At 38.7% G+C, this 21,005-nt stretch overlaps 1 protein-coding gene across 2 annotated transcripts in view; it reads right to left on the reverse strand.

The window, feature by feature from the left end:
* Positions 1 to 19,763, reverse strand: part of pax7a (paired box 7a) — a 43,682-nt gene extending 23,919 nt beyond the window's left edge. The window contains exons 1-4 of one of the 2 annotated variants that reach the window (XM_041981429.1): positions 19,219 to 19,763; positions 17,832 to 18,067; positions 16,939 to 17,068; positions 16,402 to 16,530 (exon numbers count right to left, since the gene is read on the reverse strand). In XM_041981429.1, the coding sequence (XP_041837363.1) occupies positions 16,402 to 16,530; positions 16,939 to 17,068; positions 17,832 to 18,067; positions 19,219 to 19,303 (580 nt within the window). In that variant the 5' untranslated portion in view covers positions 19,304 to 19,763. Of the gene's footprint in view, positions 1 to 16,401; positions 16,531 to 16,923; positions 17,069 to 17,831; positions 18,068 to 19,218 lie in introns of both variants that reach the window. The other variant, XM_041981428.1, reaches the window with a different exon arrangement.
* Between the last annotated feature and the right edge of the window lie 1,242 nt (positions 19,764 to 21,005).

Below are 21,005 nucleotides of genomic sequence, written 5' to 3' on the forward strand. Positions count from 1 at the left end.
TTATATGGAGACTATCATTACAGACCACTCTGTGTGTCTTCTACGAACATTTTTTGTCCCCCTGAGCTCATGCTCAATGATTCTCTGCGGATTACATGTGGCCGCAGGACATGAGGCCGCATTCATTAAATCAATTCTTCAGTCTTATCCTTTTTAATAAAGATTGATTCTTGAAGCACAAGCTCACTCTGCTGCAGAACACCCTTGAACATACAAAGTTGAATATGTACATACACTACATATCCCTTTGTTGGTTTTCATGAGGATGCGTATATCCATTTGCCCAGTAACTCGCCATGACAACACTTGAGACCAGCCCAGCAGTCTGCAGATCACTTTCCAAAGTCACCTCCCTGTCCCTACAGGGAGATGTTGGGGTCACAGTTGGCGCATGCTCAAAGGGCTTCTGAGAGACACCAAACTCTTCTCCTCCTTAATTTTTTTTTCTTGTCCTTTCCTTTGTTTGAGGCGCTTGCACAGACTTTATGTTGCGAGTAAACCTCTGTGACAATCTGTGTCAAATTTAGCATGCTACCAGGCTAATGACTGATAAACCTCAACAGACAATGGCATGCAGTGCTGCTCATCATTAAGCCCGCAGAGCCAACACATCTGCTCTTGTACATGAACTAGAAGCAAGGTCAACAGCCCTGCCTGTAATGAGTAAGGGAAAATGGAACACGGCACATGCTTTATGGGACCAAATGGGACTGAAGCTGGATGTTAAACTCATCTATATGCAGACTATATTGATGTAGTTGAGGAAAGAAAATGTCTTGAAACACATGGCTGCTCTCCTTGCTGATCTAATACAGAATGTGAGACAGGGTCTGAATACACATCAGTGAACTGAATATGGAGAGAAACAACCACCTTTCAAGCTGTTTCCTGCTAAATAAAGCCTAAATAAAGAAAGATAAAGTAAGACTGAATAAAATCCCTGCAGGGCTGTTAAGGTCAATTCTTAAATGGCTTACCAGGCACAAAATGTACTCTCCGATTAGACCTTTATATTATACCATTGCTGTAATTTCCATTCAGAGGTTCATGGGATATTGATAAACCACTCATGCCTTGTCTCATTAGTTATTGCCCAATTAGAATCTCATTATGTGCAATCCAGTGGGCACGATTAGTGCTGTGTACTCTCCTCCAGGGCCCCTCAAAGGTTTTTACCTCAATATTGATTTAAGATTGTACCCATTATAAATAGGAATTAATGAGGTTTACACTCAGCTTTGTCAAGGTAAATGCTTGATTAAGATTAAAATAACACCAGGGGCAATTTAAGTAAAAGCTACCTTAAACCCCATTTTAATACCTTTTACGCCTTCTGACAGAGATGCTTACAATACAGAAGCGCCAAAGGATTTAGCTGATCAATAGTAAAGCATTTTATGCAATTAATAATCTAAGCGATTGATAACTCCAAGAAAGCAAAGGCAAAGGTAAATTCAAATCTTTATCTTCCAGATTAATGATTTTTTTCCTTTACTTTCCCATTTCTTCAGTGCAATTAAGCGTTATATAAAAATACACCTGCCCGTTTGTCCATCTGATTACAAGAAACTGCTAACCTAGATTTCATGAAACTTTAATGAGTAGTTTATCATGGCTAAAAGAAAACACAATTACAATTAGTTGAAACATCCAGATAAAATTCTTTAAAATAGCAAAGTAAACCACTGGTCTTGGGTATATGAGAAGGACTGGGCTGTCAGAGAGAGATCAGTTACAGATATTATTTTAACCGTCAACAAAACGACAACAAACAAATAAAAAACAAACTGAACACAATCAGTTATTATATCAGGAATTACATAATGACTACTATCCACAAGTATTATGTTGCACTGACAACAGCCGGTTGATCGTGTTTAATTAGTGTGGGAGAACTCCATACTACAAATGAACTCTGCAGATGTGAAGAGGCACTTTCGTTCTTTTCACCCTGCTGTGACATTGCTTTAATGATGCTTTAATTCTGACCAGACCTTTTAGATAAAACACAGCTCCTGCTCTTGAAAGACCTGAGCTGCTAGTTAATAGTTTTAAGGTTACTCAGAGGTTTAAAGCCTGCTCTCCCCCTGATGCTCCTATACTGACCTTGCAGACAGACCACAGGCAGATGGGATCCTCATCACCCTGTTTCCTCAAAACCAGCCCTCACATCAACCCCCTCCTGGTCCACCTTCCCACTATGCTCCTTCGGGGCTCCTCACCTTCTCCCTCCATACCCTCAGACTCCTCCAGCCCTCCTTCCACCTTTACCCCTGAGATGATGAGGTAATGCTAATTAAATGGACAGCTGTCCACTCAATGTGGCAATTAAGCAAGTCATCTGTATGGTTACAGGTTTATGAAACGTAACATCACCAATAAACTTCATGTTGACCAGGCTGTTGAAATATGTTTATGCATCAGATACTCAAGTGTGCTTAATGAAGCATTGTCATTACACCTAAAATCCCAAAAATCTGTGTCTTTAACATGTCTTAATATACATTGTTGATGAAAGAATACTAAAAATGTTTAAAAGTAGTTTAAAATACCGAATCAAATTTAACTCGACTATGTAACGCATGTACAAGAAAATAAAAATGTAAAGGAAGATAGTTAAATGCAATCTTTACTATTAGGAAAGTCAAATAAAATCATGGTTGCAACATTAAATAAGCTTTAAATCCCTCATTTCTAAATCACCTGCAAGCAGCACAAGCCTGAAGTAAAAAAGCATTTATCCTAGTCTTTCTCTGAGATATCATATTCATAACCCATGGCCTCAATATCAGCAATACCTTTGCAAACTATCCAAGACAGAGGGACAAAAACAGACAGGGCTTTGGCAGTGCAGCATTAGCTCATAATGGCTCATTTTGAAAAGCATATTAGTTCCAGCATAATTACAATCAGGCCTCACGCTCTGTGTTTTGCAGGCATTCACAGGACCAGCCTCTGAGCACCGAGTCACACCAGTTGACTGTGACTGACAGCAGATTTAGTTAAAAATGCTGTTTTTTCCTCCCTCTTTTTTTCCCACAGGACAAAAATAACACCGCATCTTTTCTCCCTATTTATGTTGACTTGTTTATTTTGTGCCTACCTTTTGTCGTACTTGATACTGCAATTATACTTTTTGTCAGTCAGAGGGGGTGAATATCAAAAGGCCTAATTATGCAAACAGGCCTGTGATAAGAGGCATCTGCCTCAGATGGGATCTGCTATCTCTGACATGCATCTGTCTCTGTGCTGTCTTCTCTGCTCCAGGCCTGCATATAAACAGCCTTGCCTGTCCTCAGGACTGCATGCAATTCAACCACCAACACTGGAGTGGAGGGATGTTTCGGGGGCGGGGGGGATCGTGCAGCAACATCAAATAACTAACAACTTCCCAATTTGCATTTTTCTGAGAATGGTGTGGCATCTCTGTTTAATGCACTTGCCTGTTCATCCTAAAGAGGTTGCCAAGTTAAAGGAGGCATTTGATTCAAGGCATTTACCAAAGAATGTATGAGATAGGACCCTCTTGTGAATACAAGATAGACGACAGTGATAATCAAAGCAGTTTAAAGACTGATTGTCTCTGAATAATCTTTTCCTGTGGATATCTCCATGTAAGTGGAAAATAAATTTAAAACTCTAAAAGTGAGCATAGCGTCAGCACAGTTAGAATTTATTTGTGAATATTAGATTAAAATATTCGGATCAACATACTAAATGTGGTAAAATCAAATTAACTGTTTACTTGGTCTGGTAACAAGCCAAAATGCATCATCATTTTTCCTCAGGTTGTCAGTGACCTTCTCTGGGTTGTAATTTGACATTTAGATAAAATTGAATCTGGATGAGATGTGTAAGTGTACATAAGTACATTAAAAAATCCACAGCTTATCTAAAATAAAATCATTCTCAGCTCACCTTTATGGACAGATGTCAGTAGTTTTAGTTTTATCTCATGCTTATCATGTCAATTATGGGTTTATAGCAGGCGGCAGAGGACCAAGGGCACTTGTGCAAAAATTCATTTCAGGTTAAGAAAGTGAGAAAAAAAAGTAAGCATGATGAGATTTTGTTTGCAACTTTTTTTTGCGGAATTTACACGTATTTTATAACTTTCTGCTAACGTCAGTCGTTCTCAACAACAGCCTGATAAAAACACGAAAAGAGCGTCTTGTTTTTGCGACTCAAAACACAACCTCTCACTACCAGAGTGGGAGCTTTATGCTATCTTACATCAACATTCCTCAGGAAAATTCCAACACTTTTCTTCCCTTGTCTCTCTGACAGAATCACGGTCTTTAGAAAAAGGAGTAGGGGGATTGAAAAAAAGAAGGAGAAAAAGGCAAGGGAGGAAGAAAGATGGGAGGCTCTATAATCTTTGGCTCTCACAACAAACAATTAGCCCCCTTCTCTCTGTCTGAGGTGGGGAGAAAGTGGAGAGAGGGGAGAGGTGGGAGGGGTGCGCAAGAGAAAGCAGAGAAGACAGAGAGGGAGATGCAGCGAGAGCGATGCTCTTTTATGGCTCTTGACATGTGGATGAAGGCACAGCGCGTCCATGAGAGCGCACGCTCACCTTCAACAACAGGGTGTCCATTGGGCCTCCCGGCCTTTTCAGCCCGAAGAGACGAGCTCCTCAGGGGGCCATTAGAGCATGAATAGGGCCCTGACAGCCCTGTGCAGCTCTGCAGGGCATCCATAAACGCTGACATATTGACTCCCCATGCCTCTTCGCTGCCTGAGTTTGAAAGCGTGAAGGGCTTGAAGGGTGGGATTCTTATTCTTTAATATACTACTGGTTAAAACTGGGACATTAGTAACGATATAAGTGTTTGCTTTTGACTTTGAGACATACACTGTGGATAAGGCAAATGTTGTGTGTCTCCAGCACGCTGTTTCCATTTAGTGCTTGTAAACTATTATTTTGTATTACGTCCTTCAATGTATAGAGGAATATGCTTCAAACACTGCAAATATATCAGTTGTCATCATTCAACTGTGAATTTATCTGCTAAATTACAGAGACTTTTCCAATAATGTCAGTATTTAAGAACAAAGCCAGATTAAAGGGGACCTAAAAGCATCACGTGAACCTTTTAAGACTTCAGAGGATACAAAATGTGAACCTTGTTGCCACCTCTTACGTCCCCACTTCACACCAGGTTTCCTCTTCTGTTAAACATAATGTCACTGCCTGAGCCCAAGTTTTTGCTAATTGAGGTCACAGTGAAAGTAATGAAATTAAGAGAGCACAAGAAAGTAAAGAGGAGCCCATGGGGTCTCTGCCAAATGGCACTGGAGCCAGAGCCCCGGTCCCCCAGCAAAAAGCTCTAAAAACCTACGCAGGAAATCAAACAGCTACGTCTCAGGGCTGTGAGCCGAGGTCTCCTGGAGGAACAAATCATTTTCTCAACAAAGCCAAGCAGAGATTACTGGCCAGCATATAGGAATGCACAGTGGACATTTTTATTCGCCCAAGGGAAGTTTTCTAATTTTCTGGACAAGGTTGGGCAGCAAATATTGTGGAAAAGCTTGAGATATCAAGAACACTAGAAGGGAAAGAAGAGTTGGTGAAAGAGAAAGAGAGAATGGTGGAAACTTTGACAAAAAACAAGAACGGATGTGAACAGAGCTCAAAATATTTTAGTAATAAATAAGAAAATCTCACGTTTCTTTTGTCCCCCAGTGAGTAATATATATGAATGAAAGTTTCCTTTTTGCTATTGATTCAGAAGTTTAAATATAAGCTAATCCTCTTGCTATTCTTTCACATCCTAACACTGAATCACTGCATCATGAACTCTAAAAATGTTTTTAAACTTCAAATGTTGTTAATCCTCAAGAAACATGTGAAAACCTCATGTTTTCAGTAAGAATGGAACACCCTTTAATATTTCACAGACACTTAGTAGACTGTAAGTAAACAAACTGCTACCAAAGTACTCTTTTATGTATAACAATCTAATGAAAATTTCCTGTAAAGGGCTTTTTTCTGGGCACAGTCAAGCTTACAGTACTTGGCATTAATTTCTGTGAGTCCTCCACATTGAGGGCTTGTAATGTGCACAGTAGAAAAGCTTTTTATACTGAGACTACATATTCCCCAAGGAGAGAATGACTGACGATGCAGAAATAAGCCCATTAGTTGAAAAGAGGGGACAACATTTGAAGTTGTTATTTTGCCGGCTAGGACAGGAGCTCCACCCCACTGTTTGGACAAGTGCTTTCACATTTTAACTTGGTAGGAGAAAAACACATTTCTGATTTGCAACACTTAGGGAACATGTTTATTGTCTTTGTGGTTATGAAAAAAAAAAAAAAAAAACAAGCACACAATTAAAAACAAATGAATATTTCAGCGGTGCAGCACATCAAGAGCATAAAATATGAAATGTTCTGGCCCTAAGTAGCATAGACTAATGGCGATTTTTAAACTAGCAGACCATGGTCAATGTTCCTCATTCATCACTGAGGGAGAGCGCGGGTGCACTGTGCTAAACATAATTACTGTTGCACATTATGTGGGCTATTCCTGTATTGTAATAAAATTAGCCAGAAATGCTTTTTGTCTTTTCTAATGCAGCTCCATGGTAACCAGCGGACGGTCATAATGCAACACACTGTCCCGATCAGTGCCAGCTGTCAGAGTTTGACAACCTTAGCTGGCAAGGCGAATTGGAGGAAACTACATTTCTTTCAATAAATTATGTGGCTCTGACCCGCTCATCCGTCGCACAATTTAACATGGACATAACAAAGCCTGAGATGTCCTGATCTACTGTACTCCTCATTTTGTGATTCTTTATTGTTTAGCACGATCAGAATGGCTTTATCGCAAAGACAAAGATCTATTTCTTGCAAATGTCTTGCTTATAATTGCAATGTTCATCTTAAATTTTTTACTCAGACAGGCAGAAAATTCAATTGAATGAGCGATAATATTCCATATTCCTCACAGAGAGAGGGAACTTCATAATGGTGGGAATAAAGAGAGTAAAAATGATTTTTTTTTTTTTTTTTTAGCATTTTCACACATTCAATTGAATTGAGTCATTATTAATATTTCAAGACTACAAAAGGGAAAATGCAAATATGGAAACATGACTCCATATGTTACAGTGTAGATCTTGACATCCATGATGTCAAATTCAACACAAAAGAGGAAACACATGGATAATTCAGCCAAAGATACAGGGTGGCACAGTTTTATTTTGCTGTAATCAAAAAGCAAGTCCAGACTTCCATCTTTTGACTAATATTTCTTCCACAAACATGGTGCATAATTACTGATGAAGCTTTTGCAAATCCGAGACATTATCTACGAGCTGGCAACAACATTTAAGTTGTCTGGTAGATAACTTATTAGGCAAAATGACTACAATTTATGAAATTACATGCTTAATTTCATACTACTTAGAGCTGGATTTGCTATAAACTGTGCACCCTCTTTCACAGTTTACGTACATTAAGGAGGGACAAGTCACAAGATTTAATGTTTCATTTTATCTACAGTCTTTTAGGTCTGCTTCTGTACTTCTCATGCTGTTCAGATGCCAGAATACTCAGACTGACTTCATTGCATGTTGTTATTGGTGTTTGACAAAAAGCACCATTGTTTGAAGAGAAGCTGAGGTCAGGTAATTACAATTATTTAGTGTGAGAAAATAAACGGCTACTCGGTGATGTGTGTAGAGTAAGTGAGTTTTGTTTTTAGTCTTTTTTTTCTTTTCCTGGATGTGAGGAGGAAACACAATAAGAAAACAACTCAAAGCAATTAAATAAGATTCCTGTCCAATAACGAGTGCCATAGGTTTCCCCATTAAAACCCTTATAACTGATCTCTTCTGCTGGGAACACTTGTCTCTCCTCATGGCATGGCTAGGAATCAGCAGTGAAAGATAAATAAATAGCCTTTAAAAAACATTGGCCCTCTTGTCAGGACACATACCCACTCAACAGCAGCAACAGTCCACGTGTCAACTCATTCTCTTCCCATTTCCTCAGCTCTCTGTGCAAAGACACTTCTGTCTAATGAAGTAGAGGGATTGCAATCCCACAGGACTAAGCAGAACCCTGTCATCTCTGAATGTTGTTTTCCCTTCAGACAGCTCGGTCATTGTCCACTACCGAAGGTAATACTCGCCAATCAGGATTCATTACAACACCGAATCTGTGAATGAGCTGCCCACTGCAAGTGCAAACACACAACTGGCTGGGAGAAGACGTAGGCCTCCCAGGGACCCCCTAAAAACTTAATTGGATTGCCAATACAGCCCAAAGACGTTTGAGAAGTCAAGAAAAAACAATGGAGCAGAAAATAAATACACCAAAGCCACTATGATGACTCCACTTGGTAAACTAACACAGTATTGATCTTCTTCTTCTTTTTTTGTTTGTTTGTTTAGAAAAGCCTCATCCCTGCTAATAGCTGTCTGAGAGTGTAATCTCTCCCTTGTCCTCCCCCTCCTCTTCTCCCTTCAACATTCTCTATTATGTGGCTCTTTTCAGCAAGCCTCAAATAGTTTAGGTTCAGTGTCGCACTGGGGTATGGGGAATGGAACTGGGGACCAATTGTTTGCTAATGTTGACACCTGCCAGAGCAGGCTTGGCCTATTTGGGGCCCGCCAAGCTGTAAACTGGATGCTCCCCCTCTTTAGCAAGATTAAGTGTGGGCTGCTGGGGTCACAAATCACTGGACTCCCTCTGATGTTGTGAGGCACAGAGCCAGAGACTGAGAAGACTAAAAGGGAAAGCTGGAGAGGGAGGGACAGAGGAGGGAAGAAGGATAAAGAGTGACAGTCTATTGTCTACTGAAAAGGAGAGGAATAATGTATCTTCTTGAGTGTTCGCAACCAGTGTGCTCCATTACAAAAAAAAAAAAAAAAAAAAAACACCAACAGTGAATGTAAGGTGCTCTGATTAAGCACAGAACAGATTTGTGGATGCACATATGATTTGATAAGTTTTTGGTTGAGATTCAACTTTGACCAGAAATTGTCACTTTAAAAAAAAAAATCTCAATTACAACTTGTGCATTGTCTACATCAAAAATAAAAATCTTGCATTAAGGAAACAGTACGGTGGAGCAAAGCAAACCATCTTCTTTCATACTGATTTGCTGGACAGACCCACTTGAAAATGATTTGGTTTCTTTGTCAGTAAATAAAAATTAAAATAGAGCTTACGCAAGTCACTTGTCCTATTAAAACTGCATTGAGGGAATTTAAGAATTTGCCCATCTATTGGCTATTTTGACTCATAAATCTTTTATTTTCTTTTCATTTTCTAAACAGATAAAAGTACAAAGCCAAAGAGAAAACCAGTGGCTATGACAGACAGTGCCCAGCTCCTCCTCCTCCTCCCTTCTTTTGCAGATGTACATTAATGCAAAAAAGGCAGAGATCTGAGCTGCAGCAGAAGCACCCTGTCTCCCTTTAAAAACTGCTGCTGTCCAGCCTGATCGTGTCAGTTTGAAGGCCCTATTCAAAAGTATTCATGCATCTGCCTTTGAGGCACAATAGCAGCTAGTTTATAAACTGTCTGCCCAGGCACCCAAAGGCTTTAGTTCTTATTGTTTTCGTCCCCTTAATAAACTTTTTGGAGGAGTTCATCAACTTGCCTGAATAGCCTATGCAGCAAGTCCCAAGACAGAAAATAACAGAAGGGCCTTTTCTCCTCCCTCTTCTTTTTCTCTTCCTTTTCTAGCGGCTGTTCACCTAACAATGGTGAGAGTAGGCTGTCAGACATCACAGAGATTTTTTTTTTTTTTTAAGCGCAATACAAGAAAAAAAGTATTCTAAAAAAGAGAGAAAGCTTCTTGAAATATGAATAGAACACAATAGTATTTGCTCATTTTCAAAAAACCGATACTGGTTATCAAGCAGCACAAGTTAAAATATCAACAAAGTTAAAATGTAAAAGCCACAGAAAAATAGAAAAGCAGAAATTCTAGTTTGAATATTTTGATTTAAATTTCAAAAACTTGCATTGGCCATTCTAGACCTAAATCTAGAAAGAAGTGACTAAACATAACAAAATGCTATTAAAACCTTTTTTTCCCCTCTATGAATTCACAGATGGTCTGACACCTGTTAGACAGCACTGAAGTGACGGGATGCAATGAAATGTAATTTTGGGTGTAAGCCATTAATCCACTGTTATACCTTTAAACTCTGTCAGGAATTTTTTTTAGCCAAACTTAAAAGTCATTAATAGATGTCAACTCTAATTAATTTCATACCTAATTAAAACAAGGCCATAGTCCACGGATGCTGGCCTGTTTAGCCTGTTGGATGGCCATAATTGAAGTAATAGCGGAAAAAAAGAGGGCTACTTAGAAATAAAAAGCCAGCAGCGGTCCAATTCAGCGACATCACTATCCAACTACACAGCTCTTCTCCCTCCCCTCTCTCCCTCCTCCTCCATCATTTGACCCAAAAAGGCCTTATTGGTTGCCCCGGACCAACCACCTACTGTTTCCCACCGATGCACTCAGTGCTTTTTAACACCCTAATTGGATGTGACAAGTTCAACGAGCTGGTTTCAGAGGAGGAAAAGCTGGTCAGGTTATGATTTCCAAGTCAGGCTCACAGGGGAATCTCTGGACAGCTGATTCCTGTCAGCCTCATTCATCTTCTTCCAGCCAATTAAACATTAATGCTAACAAAGCACTGGCAAATTGGGAATACATTAAACGCCTGAAGTGGAAATGTAAATGTTTGAAGGGATGTCAGCAGGGCTGCTAACAGTAAATAATGACCAATAATAATAATAATAATAATAATAATAATAATAATAATTTTGTTTTATTAACTCCAATAAAAAAGTTTATGCAAAAAATTAACTTGATAATTTAAAAAAAAAACTGCGTCCAATGTCACCGAACTAAAACTTAACATAAAAAATGTGTAAAAATGTTTCTTTCTTTAAAATCCATACTTACCATTTATAATTACATAAAACATATAAAATTTCAAACAAAATAAAAATTAAATCACAACAATTTAAGAAGCCTACACATTTTTAAAAAACCCACACCTGTTGACAGAAATGTGTGACGCACGTTCATGAGCGGAAAGCGGAAGAAAGGAGGGATAGGGAAGCGTGAGAGAAGTCAAACTTAAGCAAAGGAAGAAGATGAAAAATTGAGATTTTCTGTTTCTTTTGGACTACAGCCCTGCAGGCACGGCGCAGGATCCCTGAGCCCCATAGTGAAAATTGGCGGAATAAAACACAGACAGAAATGAGAGACACGCTGAAGCACCCTACTGTTGTGACAGGATACCTGGAGGGCAGTGCTTCCTCTTTAATTTGTCTCGTATGGCTTGAGACCCCCAACCAGTCATTCAATCCTCAGAGCCTGCGTAAGCCTACTGAATTTAATTCTCGATGGTGAAATTATATGCTATAATTAAATATCACATCATTTTAAAAACGCTCGGTGGCATAGAGGCATCTTATCGACTTGGTCTTCCTCGGCGTCGTCGTTGTTATCACGTTAATAGTAACAACATCTAAAATTGGCCTATCAGCATTTGTGGGGGAAATTGCAGGCTAAACAAAGGGCACCTATGGGCTTACAGCTTATATTCTGCTATTTTCAAGCAGGAAACGTTAACCTTGAAATGCTGCTATCTGTGTTTAACAATGTGTGATCATAACCCCATAAATGAGGGGAGAAATTGAATCCTTTTAAGTTATTAAGCAGGAAAGGATTATAAACTAGTCTTTATAAATGAGCTAGAAATCCCCATGTCTTCCTCTGTACACTTTTAAATTTCCCACAAGAAGCTGGAGAGGAAAGATTGCCCCTTTTCAAGAGCCCCACAAGAGATGGAAAAACCATTTTTGTGCCCAGATAGGAAGTCGTCCCACATGGTAAGCGCCACTTTAATTAATAGACAGCCTTGAGAGGTATCACTGTCAGCCTGGATAATAGTGACAGAGCTAGTGTTTGTGCTTCCATGAATATTTCTCATGCGATCAAAGTCAAAAGCCAGTACAGAGTGAATTTAAGCCTACTCCATTTTTTTTCTTTCCTTAATGCTGTCGACTCTTCAGGCCTCTGACACTGAAATGTCTCGCAGGGTTTGTAGGCCTACAAGCTTAAACTGTGCTTTTAAAAACCGATGTTCATTACTTGTAAAATGGGGGTTTCGTGTTATTGTGTAGCACGTTTGCTCCAGTTACTTTCGTGGAACCACAAGGCCAATTTGCAACGCTGGTGGAAGCGCGTCCTCAAGTCTCGCGATATTTCAACAATAAATCACATCATAACCTTTGCATTAAAAAAGGTAAATTAAAAGGTGCTTACATATTTTCTATTACAGCTGTAAATGTACTTTCAAGAGTACTAAAAGTAAAAATTTTAATTAGTTGCAAATTATTGAACCACCAATCAAATGACCATTAAAATACTCCAACAGTAGCCTGGTGTTTGCTAAGCAACACTTTACTTCTAAATGGGATAACTTGACCAAGCTAACAGAAATTTAAGCTAACCCCAAGGGATACATTTACCCATATGATGTTACTGATAAAGGTTTAGTGTTACTGAACGATTGATGAAGTCATATGTTAATATATCTTAACAAATAGGTTGACAGTAGGTTAGCAATTTTGACCTGTGCCAAATGAACAATTAAAAGAATTAACAAACACAAAAAATCAGGAAAAACTAACAAAAACGAAAAGAGACCTTAAAATTCAGGGAAAACAATGCAGTAGCCAAGTGTTCAAATAGTTTTGAGGCCACAGGTATGTGTGTGTGTGTGTGTGTGTGTGTGTACGTGTATATATATATATATATATATATATATATATATATATATATGAGAGAGAGAGAGAGAGAGAGAGAGAGACCTGTGATTAAGTGGACTAATTAGCTTTTTCTATGTCAGATTTCAGCCATTGAAAAGATATTCTATGAATTTATTTTCATTAATAATGTAAAAGGCCATGGTCTTATTTAAAAAAAAAAACTATCTTTTTTTAACTAATTTCTGGCCGTGAAAATAACTAAGTAGGTCAATAATAATAATAATAATAATAATAATAATAATAATAATAATAATAAAGTCGATCATGTCATGTCTTTCTAGCTCCTGCCCCTTTTATATGAAATGTAGGCCTACCGATGTAAATTCCAGTGAAATGTGGCTTGAGTGGCTGCGGGGACAGGGGAGGTTAATCCGAGTTTAATGCAGTGAAGCACAGCGCAGGGTCTGGGCTATGATGGGTATGTTATCTCTGCCCAACATTTGGGTCTCCCTCAATTTCCACCCAGCCAAATAGCTGCGAGAAAGTGCAGATGGAGTCACTCTCAATGCCTGAGGAAAAAACGTTATTAATAGCTAAATAACTTCCCCATACTTTCAGTGAATCTCTCTCACACACTGTTCCAGATGGATTTGTTTGAAGTGGTCTCTCGCTTCATTCCCCTGTCCTTCTCATTCAGCGCGGCTTTAGACCCGAAATATAGCTACATTTGATTATCATACACTTAGAGACTGGGTGTGCACGCGAATGTGTGCTCCTGAGCGCGAGCGCGCTTGTGAATGTGACGTGTAGAAACATGGAGGGACCGTTTTCACACTTTCATCACTGTAGGCAGAAATTAAAAATGTTTAGCGTTTCTTCGTTTCTCGAGAAAACATTTTTGGGATTTTCTTTCTTTCTTTTTGTCTCTTTGTGTGTTAGTGGTTGGCCTTGGAGGCACATTAAACATTTTCCAATTTAACAACCAGCACAGAAAAAAAGACCAAAAATCCAAAAATAAAAATGTGGAGACATTTGTTTTTGTCCAAATCTTAAAAACAGGACGTCTAATTCTCTGCCTTATAAATTACGTTTCACCGAATGGTGGTCTCTTCTAGCTCCCCATAAGTCACAACCTGGGAGCTCTCTCTCCTCATCACACCTCTCCGCTGCTCTGTCATTTTCCCTCATTGATGCTCTGAAATAATCCCACCTGACATCTGTTTAATTAGCCTAAGGACGACAGGTAATCCTGCAATTTGCTGAAGTGTCCATCTCCTGTCTTCACCTCATCTGGTGGTCAGGCAAAATACATCAGATAGGCGGCAGACAAATTATTGTTCCGCACCGGTGCGACACAAAACAAACGAATGCCCACATTTGCCTTTTTTTTTATCTGCTACTGCGTATTTTGGATGAACATATGCGCATCCGACCAGAGATCCCGAGACATTTGATAAGAAACGCTGATTTTTAAGCGCACCCGTTGAGTTCCGCTCTTGTATACTTTCCACATCCTTCTAAAACATCAGTCGACTGTGCAGCTAAATAAAATATACATTATTGTAATATTCGTATGAGTCAAAATACACGTTTTATAGATCTAGATTAGGGTTTGGATAAATCCGTGATGTAACCTCTTAGAAAATCAAATACATAGACCTAATAAACAAACAGATAAATAAATAAAGTCTTAAAATCTGGATAAGTAAACGAAAAAAAAAAAAAATCTCATGAATTTTATGCCCAGGGCGAGCCACTGTGAGCTCCGCTCTGAGATGAAAGTGAAAAGAAATAAAAGGCTCTATTTAATCTGCTTTAAAACCCCTCTCCACATAAGGGCTGTGCTTCAAACTCGGAGAGTGAGGGGCTGATTGGGGATAAATACATTTCTTACCATGCCTTCAAGCTATTACACCCGGCACGAACACAGCCACCTATTCAGCAACCATCGTTTCCACTGCTTACTCTAATAAGTATTAACATTATTAAATGCCATCCGGATGTTGGTAGACTAAACTGCATTACGCGCGGGGCGCGTCTCTTTTTATAGAATCGTAATTCAATCCTAATTTAAACACGAGCAATGCTAAGAAAAAAAAAATCGAAGTCGACAATTATGTCAATATTTTGCACAAACAATAGAAAGTCTGTAATAACCCAGAGATAACGTAGTTAACACTTAAGATGCCAAACAATCACATCATCCATAAATTGCGTCCGTGGTTGCGCATAAGGACCAAACTGTACCACAACATGTCGGTGCTTTTTTTTTTTTTTTTTTTTTTTTTTTGCCAGCAGGGTTTACAACTCATCAGTTTGAACACTGGAGATATTTGCAACAAAATTGTGACATTTTTCTCTTTACATTAATGCGTGGTGCAACAGAAAAAGGAGAGCGTTTTCACGCCATCAACCGATTCTTCTCCAACTGGCCATTATACAAAATTACAAAACTATCTAGCAGCGGGGCGTACTGAATAATTCATCTCCTTTTATGTCTCCTCTTGCCCTTTGTCCAAACTTTTCTCTCTTTTTCCACATTTTTGAATAGGAATGGACGGGCCCATACTCGCCCTTTTTTTGTCGCCCCTGCTTTCCAGGATTTGCTTTTGTACCCCGGACTCTTCACTTAAGAAAAGCCTCAAAAGAGGGGAGGTTTTGCTCGTGAAGTTCATCTTCAAGTTTGAAAAAAATTGGCAGTGTCCCTCTTTTTTGGGGGGTGGGGTTGGGAGGAGGGAGGTGGCTGTTGTTTTTTCTTCTTCTTGTATTCATTTATTTATTTTAATGTGTTTATATCGATTATTAAAAGGACCATATAGCCTATATATGGCTGGCAAAAGGGGGAAGATTTGGGACGTGGTTCAATTCTTCGTGGTTAACAGTCAGGTTTCAAACCAATAAAATACGACAATAAAACTCAGGTGCTCTTGTAAAATGTCACTTTACTGCACTTAAAATTTTTATTCACCCAGGATAAGAAAATCTCTAAGTCTTCTCATTTGAAATGGAATTATCCACGTGGGTTATGTCACATTATTTATATTTAAAAATTTGAATATACATACAGAGAAAAAAAAAAAAAAAAAAAAAAAAAAAACAGGCAGCCACAAGAGAGACGATATTTTAAATTCATTGTAGGCTGATAGATATTTGTCGAACACTGAGAGCATATACCTGCATCGCTTTATTCTTCCTATAGCAGCATTACTAACAGAGCAAATAATATTCTGAACATTGATTTCCACTTTAACTGACAAGTGGTGAAATGTCAGTGAACTGACATCAATTGTGAAACGGGTCAACTGTCAGCTGTCGTTTAGAGGTCGTTAAATGAGTGAATGAATGAGGAGGAAATCGCTACACAAATTAATTTTCAGCAGTTAAATACCTTCTGCCAAGGCTCTCATAAATAATTGAGGGAATGAACAACTGCTGGCTCGGAGTTAAAAGCAAGAATAAATTCTCTGCGTTTAGCCGCAGCTCGGATGTGGGACAATTTCCCAAGAGGACGTCAAGAAGGAAGTCTACTCCAAACATTTGCTTTCCGTTTACAAATCTTCAGTTTTCTCTAAATAATAATAATAATAATAATAATAATAATAATTGTTTGTTATTTCAGACAAATATTTTCTGTAGTTAACTTACATTTATCACCGAGGATGCCATCGATGCTATGCTTTGTTTTCTTTTCTCCATCTTCATCCTTCTTATCACAGTCATCCTCGTCATCTTTTTTGCCAAATCGGGCCCTCAAAACGCGGCTGATGGAGCTCACTAATGGCAACAAAAAGGTAAATGGGTGATTAGCCCTAAAACCCATAAAAGAACCATAGTAATCCTATCATACATTTTTAGAAGGATATAGAAGTGGCACAGGAAAAGTTTTACATGAAGCAACAACGCTGAGAAAATATCTCAAATGATAAAATTATATAGGCTCATTCAAAAATTACAGTATCAACATGGTAATATGAAGTGACTATGGAGCACTGAAGCCACATTTCAACAGGATATTTTTTCTGGGTCAAACAGCTGCAGGTATGCTTACTGAGGCGTTTTATTATCAGTAACTGGGGCTTAAAACAGGTCGGATTCACAGTGGTGTTGATTCAGAAGTGATGCTGCAGTATTCGCTGGTAGTAAGGGGGAAAAAAAAGTGCAGCTTACCAGATGAAGCCTCACCTGAAGGAACTGTGCTTCTGTCGCACACCCCGTCCTTCAGCAGCTTATCCCGGATCTCCCAGCTGAACATACCCGGGTTTTCTCTCTTGTACTCTTCGATCCGCTTCTCCACGTCAGGAGTTGCCACCTGCTTTATGTTTGAAATGGTGTTGAAGGAAGAGGAAAACAAAGACAAGCGAAGAGAGAGAAGGTATTTTAATTTTAACAGGGATTCGTTTGGAAAATGATCAAAAATAGGATTTAAGAGGGGGAAAAGAAACGAAATAAAAGTAATAATATTAATAATAATTTTAATTGGAGTATGGGCTTGTGACTTCAAAACGAAACAAATAAACAGCCCAAACTGTTTTCCAATCGATTATTCGAAATTTAAATAAAATTTGTTCAACATATACCTGCAAGATTTTAAGGGTTTTGCCAACAGAATCATTATAAAATAATAATATAAATCCTATGATTATGAATGTATTACTTTCAATATAATTATAAACTGGATGCTTTGGAAGTATTTTAAAGAATGAAAAATTGTGTATTTATGTTAATATTTCTGTAAAATGATGACATCAAATATGAAGTTTATTTTAACCAACATTCACAGCTGATGTTACAGGCTGTAACATACAGTAAATGTATTAAAATTATAAAGAAAAGTGAAGTGCTCGTTTTGTTAATATTATTATTGTTAACAATAATAATGATAATAATAATAATACTAATAATAATAATAATAATAATAATAATAATAGTTATTATTATTATTATTATTATCTGTAATTATCACAAGCATTACATTTAAGTTTAGTCAATGGTTTGGCCTATGTGTCGTGCAACCTAAACTGTTGCCGTCCTCGTGCTGCTGTGACACTGTTTAATGACCACGGACCGCCACTCACCCTGGGCTTGCTGCCTCCTATGGCTCCTGGACGGATTGAACCGGTCTCTTGGTACCGGCAGAGGATCTTGGAGACACAACCGTGAGAAACTCGTAGCTGTCGCGAGATCACGCAGGGTCGGATGCCATGGTGAGCCATCTCCACTATCTTGTGGCGGATGTGGTTTGGCAGGGGCCTCCCGTTGATGAACACTCCGCCAAGCTGGTTCACCCTACCCTGGCCCAGAGGGGTGGACACTGCGCCACAATAAACAGTAACAGTCTCAAAAACAATACAAAAAAAAAAAAAAAAAAAAAAAAAAAAAAAAAACCCACACACACACAACCCAGCAAGTGTTCTTAAAAGATTTATTTACTTCATAGTGTGAGGCTGCAATTTGTTCAAACAGCAGCATATCTGTCAGGGATTTTTAATTGCACGCAGATTATCATATTATACATTTTTCATTTCGTGCCAAATTCAGCCAGCCTGAGTCTGGCTGGCAGGATGCATCCAAGTCCACTTCAGGATGCAATTTCTCATTCAAGAGACACTAAAGAGGGTGACACTCCCCACCTTGATTATTCCTAGTCATGCTGTACAAATATTGATGTGATCCTTTGAGCCATCTCTTTGCTGTGTGTATTATTGCCATTTCCAGCAGCAGGACACTTGAACAAATCCCGGAGCTCGAGTAACTTGCGAGCTACGTGGTTTTTGTACATTTCAGTCCAGAGCACTTGAGCACGAAGCGGGTGTAATGGGAAAACTGTTTCCACAAATGCATGCAAATACAAAATGATCTTTTTTTCCGCCCATATGTTCAGACAACTTGAAAATAATGGGCAACGACGCTGGGGGGGAAAAAATCTTAGATTAAATCGCTAACAATCAAAGTTGAATCACAAAATGAACTAAAAACCTTTTATTTATTTACTCCCCACAGAAAAGTCTTATTTAGTATAATTAATAATGCAGCATTTTGTGGTGTAACGAAACGTTTAAAAACGTGTGCAATGAAAGTGAATATTCCTATAAAAACAAACAGGCCTATTTAAAATAAAAGATCTAAAGCAGAAATATTTTAAGGCAAAGTTGCATGACAGACTCAAGTCAGTCTCCCATTCTGCCTAAATACACGCAGGTAATAGAGTTTGAATTGTGTTCAGTATATCAGTAAATAAATCAGCTTAACTGTGTCTCTACAACTATAACTCCCCTCTGACCATGACTTGAGGTTAACTTTAATCAGCTCTGACTGCAACTGTATTTTTCACCCGTCTTTTCTTTCATTTCCCTGCATGTCGCCGATGACAAACTGTGCTATGTCAAAAGCTGACAGAGCGGACAAGTGGCGAGTTTTATCAACAAAAGTTCAAACATAAAACTCAAGTTGCCTTTGTCTTACCTTCCAATGGAAAGCCGGTTCGGGGATAGTTCTGGCCTGGTGCAGGACGCACCATTCGAGGCACTGTTCCTGGTAAAGTAGCCATCCTGTAGCTACTCAGACGAAAACAACACAAAACCGGACACTGCTCGAATCTGCTACTCTCAGAAAGTCCAAGTCCACACACACACACACATACACACACACACACACACACAAAAAAAAAAAAAAAAAAAAAAAAAAAAAGGTCAAGGAATGAGTTCAAAATGCTCAGAAAGATGCGCTGCTGTTGTCAAATCCCAATTCCAGGCGGAGAAGCCCTTCTTCCACCGGGGGGGGAAAAATAAAAATGATGCTCTCCTCTGGCGCGATGAAGATGCCACAAAACAAAAGAGAAAAGCAGCAAAAACAGAAATAAAAAAGTAAATTAATAAATAAACCTCTACAGAGGCAAGTTTGTGGAATGGAGGAGCAGCACCTAAATTGCAGGGGGAGAATGCGATGTTATTCTTTTCCCTTGGTGTAGTTTGGGTTTAGTATAATGTCTGCTGGCTGGCTGGAAGTAGTTTAAGTGGCCAACTTTCGTGCATGTCGTAGGAGGAGACAGCCGAGCGCTCCCATAGGCTCCCTGCCTATTCTTTTATGGATGAAAGAGAGTGGGTTTAGCCAGGAACCGACCGACCAATCAGATCAACACATTACATTTTTAATTCATTGCTGTCTCTCTCATAACCCCCATACACCGAAACCAGCTCAAAATGTTAATATATCTGAATGTTATCCTAAATCCTGAAGGTTTCTGCAAAATGAATGTCTTAATAACATTCAGCAGATCAAACCTGTGGAATAGTAATGTTTTAAAAATAATCTTTCTTTCTTTCTTTCTTTCTTTCTTTCTTTCTTTCTTTCTTTCTTTCTTTCTTTCTTTCCTTAAAATATATAAAGCACACAAAAATTACTTAGAGCGGACAAAAAATAAGAAAAAAAAGCTTCTTTAATAAGAAAGTTATTAAAATATTAAAACTGTATGACAATTAAATAATTCAATACTGGTTGAAATATGTGTTTTTTTTAAAGAAATTAAAATAAATAACAACATATAAATTAATTACCAAAATCATTCTTTTTTCGAAGAAAACTTGAGAGGCTTCATATCCAAAATGATTCCTTCATATTTGGTGGAACACGCAGCTCCTCATTTGTAGCTTTTACAATAATCCCAAAAGCACCGAGTCTACTGAGCGAAACTGCGCTAAAGCAGCCCTGCAAGGCGAAGGTTACACTATAAGATGCGTTTAGCTTGTTAACCTTTCAATTAAGTAAATGTGCGCAGCATGAAGAGCTAAATCGCTCCTATAGCTTTTGAGATAATTAGGCTACAACATTTGGATCGACCCGATGTTGATGACAACAGGTTGGCTCGCCCTGGAGTAATTGCTTAAAGGTAATTGTTAAAAAAAATAATGCGTCACTATTAAAGTCAAATAGAAAGAGCACATATGGCAGAAGAGAAGAGGTGCATGTGTTAACTCTGTGGGCCCACCGTGCATATAAAATTGTGTGACAATTGCCGTGGAAAACACTCCTGGTGGAAGGCAATTTCACAAATAATTTTAGCAACAATTAGGGAGTGTGGAGGGGTGAAATGGCGATTTCACATGCAGATGTGCCGGTGGGAAGGATCTGGTACCCTGCCGAATAGCTATGACCCTCACTCTCCCGCTTTGGTTTGCTTCACGTGGGACAGAGAAGCACAAAGAGACCGCCTCACCCTCCCGGGAAGGCGCAAAGAGCACTGGATTAAGTCA

Source organism: Melanotaenia boesemani, chromosome 3, assembly GCF_017639745.1.
Source record: "Melanotaenia boesemani isolate fMelBoe1 chromosome 3, fMelBoe1.pri, whole genome shotgun sequence".
NCBI lineage: Eukaryota > Metazoa > Chordata > Actinopteri > Atheriniformes > Melanotaeniidae > Melanotaenia > Melanotaenia boesemani.